Here is a 6,070-nt window from a genome sequence, read left to right on the forward strand (position 1 = left end):
CAAATATGTTAAGTATACTAAAATGAAAAGATTTTCGTGAAATATATAATTTATTTTATTAATACACTTTTTTTGTATTCTTAACATCATTTTTATAGGCTTACAAAAGCATTAACAAAATGCGGTAAGATAATTCTTTTGAGTACTTTCTAGTGAATACTGCGATACGAATCAACTTATACATTCCTTTAGATCTGTTTGATTTATTAAAAAAATATGGTATTGGACAACATAAATATTATTAAAAATGGTGTTAAGAATTACAGCTTTTATGAACACGTTTTATAAAAAAGAAATACAACTTTCAGAAATTACGAGTTTTTCCCCTAAGTCGTGTTCTATAAATAAAAAAATAAAATAAAAATACAAGGTCGTGTTTCAAAGCACAGGTTTTTTAAGATTTATTCGTTACCGTAAATAAAAATAAAATATTCCTAATATGTAAAAAAAGCAGTAATAATTATGAAATATACGTAAATGAGAAATATCAAAAGGAATATCTTCGTGCTAAGGAAACACTTATTAATTTTTTATATATTTTACCTCATTTTTTTAATTTGGCATATTTTACCTCCGATTTATAAGAATATTATGAATTTTATCATATTATTTTACTACTAACATAATTATACTTTTTGCTCCTAACTTCTTTTTTTTTGAAAAATTTTGTTCCCAACTTGTAAATTTTTTGGCAAATTTTACACCTAATTTTTTTTGACAAATATTACCCCAAACTTTTATGTTTACAAATGGATAAATGGTAAAGGGTAAATTTGGCAAGATTAAAGGTTAAGGGTGAATTACGCCAAATAAAAAAATTGAGAGTAAAATGCATCAAATTAAAAAATTAAGATAAAATTTGCCAAAAAAATTGAAGTGTAACTAAGCAAAATATATAAACAAATAGATAAAAGCGACTTTTTGACCAAAATGGGTTGATAAAAAAAATATTTACATATTATAAGAGATTGTTGTCACATAACAGGTATTTGGAATCCACTAACCCGATATTAAAAATATATTTCTATTCACTTAATTTAATGTCGATCAATTCGATGTAAAATACCTATTGATGACTATTTTGTTGAATAGAACAAACAAAATTCATAATTAATTTATTGATCAAAATATGTTACAAGTTTGGAAACATGCTCACAGACTATTTTTTTGCAAGGTAAGTTTTACACTATTGTAGTTAAATCTAAATTAATTTATTAAACATGTTATTATTTTTTAGATACAATTTCTTAAATATTCTTAATAGTTATTTTTTAATTTGTCATAATTTTTTTCAAACAATTTTTAAAACAATTTTTTCTATCATAATTATAGAAATTTTTATTTATATTAATAAAAAACATGATTATGTTCATTTTTTATTTTATATAAGTTATATAAAGAAAATCAATTTATTTTTATAAAAAACAAATAAATGGAGTCATTGACTTGAAATTGAGTAAAAATGGGATACTAAATCTAGTTATTAAATAGCTAGTTAGCATTAGGTAGGCCGATGTTAAATACTTGACATAAGGATCATATAATGTCTCTAATATCCTATATGACAAAAATCATCAATTATAATAGGTAAATATTTTTTTGACCAATCTATTCTTATTATTAGTTTTCGTTTTGAATCCATTTTAATCATAAAGCCAATAAAAACAGCATATGTTCTCAAAATCTGCTCTTTCAATCTCAAATGTAAACCATTGTTAGTTCATATATATATATATATATATATATATATATATATATATATATATATATATATATATATATATATATATATATATATATATATATATATATATATATTATTCTTGGGTAATGATAAAAATTAGGAGAAAGATTAGCACGAAAGTTGACAATGATAACTGAGACAGTAATTAAGATTATTTGTTCATTTCAATTTATTAAGACAGTAGTATATAATATCAGATGGAGGGTGGTGATAGAGTGCTAATTTTACTCTATCACTACTCCTAAGAAAAAGGGAATACATTTGTATAGTCCTAGATGTTATTAATCCATGGATAATATTTAGCCAAGCGTTAACATCATATTATTCTAAGCATAAATAAAATAAAACTACAATTTATAAATATCTAGCTCCATTTTATATAATCCTTGAATCACTTAATCATCTTTCTTTTGGGCCTCTTTGGATCCATTCTATCAGGTTTGTTAACCGCAAAGTAGAGAGGAAACAGAGAGTGGAAAAGGGAAGGTAGTTGCATATTTAAAGGAGATAATGGCACCATTGCGGAAGCGCTTTCCGTCATTAACGAGGCAGTCATTGTAGAGAAGGCGCTTGAAGATTTTAGGGTTTATGAGACGCGAAGAACTGAACATGCCACAAGCAACGTGAATTTCAGAGATGTTGCAGCCACTCACGCACGTATTCGCTATCTCAACTGTGTATGTGGGAATGCCACTTGGGAGTCGTTCCGTCGGACTTTGGTTTATTTGTATAACGGACTTACTGCACTTTTCCTCTACCCTCTTTCCTCTTCTGCTACCTTCAGCTTCTGCTTCACACATTGCTGCATCACATTATTTGATGAAAAATATTATTACTGAGAATGTAATTCTCATAAAAACATCAATATTTAATGGACCCTCACTAACCACAAATACTAAAATCCGACATAAAATAAAAACAGATAGTTTAGGTAGTAAAACTAAAATGAACCATAATATTAATTTAATCCTTAAAAATATTTATGATGCATGCTGAACAAATAAACAGACTAAAATACTTAATTAATTTAAACAATAAGCAAAAAAAACAGCATAAGAACAAAAACAGCAATATAACAAAACGACCAAACTGCAACCGTGCAACATAATAAAAAATTTGCGGTAAGTTTATATGAATCTGACTAACTCACTTGCAACAAAAGCGAGGACTCCGAGGATGAACAAGGATGAGGTCACGGTCGAGCGTGAGATTTCCATTGAATTACAACGGAAGCACTGAAACGCCCAAAAAGAATTACTATCGTTGAGGTAGAAAATTAAAAGAAATCCATACTATGACATTCATATGTTACTAATTGCATGATTGATTTCACGTTAAATTCTTTTAAAATACTATACAATTAATGTGATTTTAGATAAATTTTTATATATTTAATTTTACGAAGAATTAAGTTTGAATTCAAAATTTCAAAAGTAACTATGAGATGAAGTAATTTTTATATAGAATTTTACTAATGATTTAATTTTATAATAAATATAATAGAACTATTAATCAAACATAAATCACATTTTTTCTGATTAATTCGGTCAACAGTGATCCAAAAACTCACCAAAGGGATAATACAGTGACCACAGTGCATAAAAATTAAATCAGAAACTATGAAAGTGAAAAGGGAGAAGGAGAATGTAGGAATGGACAAAAACTGCATGAAGTGAATTTTTATTGGGAAAATCAGAAACGACAAATCATGACAAAAAGGTAAACATGTATGTATATACGAGTGCTCATATTTCATACCCATGCAGATAGAGGAGAAAAGAAGCACACTCACCTTTGAAATTGAAACTATGAAAGCTAGCGAGGATTTTGCAGAGCTGCAGCAAGGCAAAGACAGAATTGTCTCTCTATATATCCTGGCATACATAAGGACAAAGAAAACGTATATATGGAAATTCTCAAGGCCATATTAATTAGTTGACATATCTGTTTTTATTTTTTTGTAATTAATGAATTACTTTAACTAAATTTTATTTTCTATAATATTTTCCTTATTGTGATCCATGTTTCTTTAATTATTTGTAAGAGAGTAATAATTTATGAGAAAAATGGTTATACACAAATAATAAAAAGTTTTACACTATTGTCCAATTATAATTTGTCATATATGGTAAATTTATTAATTTTTTAAATAATTATTTAAAGTAATTTAAATGATGATTTGTGATTGAATAAGTGTAGATATATTATAATACATAGGCACTAAATTCATTTTATATTATTTTAAAAATAAATTTAAAACTTGGAATATATATATATATATATATATATATATATATATATATATATTTCTTTTGTTCTTATTAATATTTATTGTATTAATTATTTTTAGATTAAAAATATTTTTCATTAAAAAAATAATATATTTACAAACCATCGGGAGAAAGGAAAAGTATTAATGATAAGAACATATTTAGAAAAATTTATTGTTATCAACCAACTTTATCATTTTTCTTAATTAATGAATTAGGTGACTGAGTTTTATATATAAAAACTGATGTTTGAATGAGAAATAATTAATATATATATATATATATATATATATAATCAATTATTACAATCCCCCACTATTATAATTAATGATATAATAATAATTAGTTACATTTCCAAATTAACTTAATAATTTTACCAACATTTATAAATCATAATAATGGGCGAGTTGTGTGCAGTTCCATGTTGTGAATACATTTTCTACACCAAATTAGCCGATGCAATGGAGAGGTGCTTGTGCAAGTTTTGCGGATAAATCTCATGTGAGACTCTCATAAGAATGTTGGATACTGGTGCAGCCGAAGTGACAAGTAAAATAGGTGAATAGTTTTAATGTGTAATGGGTATTATAATTTTCCGTGGGTTGACATGTGATTTGAGCACTATAACTATAACTATAGGATCTCAATAGTAGGTTATGGGAGGGTGACTTTAAATATGTTATATGATGTCTTTGTATTGGAAAGACACTTTGCATTCTTCTACACCTTATATTTAAATTTGCTTTATTTCATTCAATGGAATCTTTGGTCTTTTTTTTTTTTTTGTGTGTGTGAATGTCTACTTTGTGCATTTTCTTTTTCCAAATTCTCATTTTAATATTTTTAATTTTTTTGTGTACATTGATGTGAGTCGTCAACAAAGAGAGAGACGAAAAATATTGGGGTTGCCTTAGAAAAATATTTGTCTATCTAAAATATGTCTCAAATGAATAGTTGATAGACAAAATAGAGTGTATATTAATTAATTTTATTAAAATAATTGTATGACCACAAATTAAAATAATATAAAAACAAAAGATTCCTACTTAAAAGCAACGGTATATAACTATTTCGAGCTGCAAAACTATTTAACAGTATATAATATTACATTAAAAATAACATATTTTTAGTATATATAAAATTTGAAAAAAAACTATTTTTTTTATAATAGTAAAGAAATTATAAATTTATAAATATTTAACATTATCTAAAAAAGAAATTGAATGACCATTAATTAAAAATTAAAATAATTTTAAAATAAAAGACCCCCACTTAAAAGTAGCGGCATTTAATTATTCTAAGTAGAAAAATTAGTTAATGATAAGTAGCAAGAAGTTGTTTTCGTAAAAAAAAATCAATCCATTAAAATGCAATTGAATTATTGTTGTAAACAAAATGCAATTTAAAATTCAACGAAAAAAGACACAGGCATTGATGTTATTATTCAATGGGTATAGGTCTGAATATATGAAATTTTAAAAGTGTGGATATAGGAATAATACTAAAGTATCCTGCCCAAATCTCTACTATTATCATTTTATCATCATATATATCTTGCATGGTACGCATTACTTGAATTTAAATTTTAATATAAAATAATAGTTTTTTTAACAGTAATTTAAAATATATAATTAAAGATATCATTTGATATAAAAAATATTTGCATTGTAACTAGGAACTCTAACTTTAGTTGATTAAACCATTATGTTAAATAATTATATAAATTACTATGTTACATAACATATAACTAATTTTAATTTCTCCAATTTATTGTATTTTAAAAATCATAGTCTACCATATACATAATTAACTAGATATCTATAATATATACCAATAATTCATTAAAAATATATAACTATAATTAATAAAAAAAAATTAATATTTTAATCGTAAATTATTCATAATATATCTTTAAAAAAATATCTATATATTAATTTTTGATATAGAAATTTACATAAACAATTAAGGGAACAAAGTTATATGGTGTAGGCGTGACCAATGGCCACAACCTCCCCATAACAGTGGGGACTCAATTTAGCAAAAGTATGCAAGTGCT

General features: G+C 24.9%; 1 protein-coding gene across 1 annotated transcript; it reads right to left on the minus strand.

Moving 5' to 3' along the window:
* Positions 1 to 2,187: 2,187 nt before the first annotated feature.
* Positions 2,188 to 2,544, minus strand: LOC114424716 (TPD1 protein homolog 1-like). The gene has a single exon (XM_028391559.1). It carries the CDS (start codon positions 2,542 to 2,544, stop codon positions 2,188 to 2,190), a length of 357 nt encoding a protein of 118 aa, XP_028247360.1.
* Positions 2,545 to 6,070: the final 3,526 nt, after the last annotated feature.

Source organism: Glycine soja, chromosome 8 (assembly GCF_004193775.1).
Source record: "Glycine soja cultivar W05 chromosome 8, ASM419377v2, whole genome shotgun sequence".
Lineage (NCBI taxonomy): Eukaryota > Viridiplantae > Streptophyta > Magnoliopsida > Fabales > Fabaceae > Glycine > Glycine soja.

Excerpts from the sequence above, each read along its gene's own strand:
- LOC114424716 (XM_028391559.1), bottom strand. The coding sequence starts at position 2,544 with ATGTGTGAAGCAGAAGCTGAAGGTAGCAGAAGAGGAAAGAGGGTAGAG.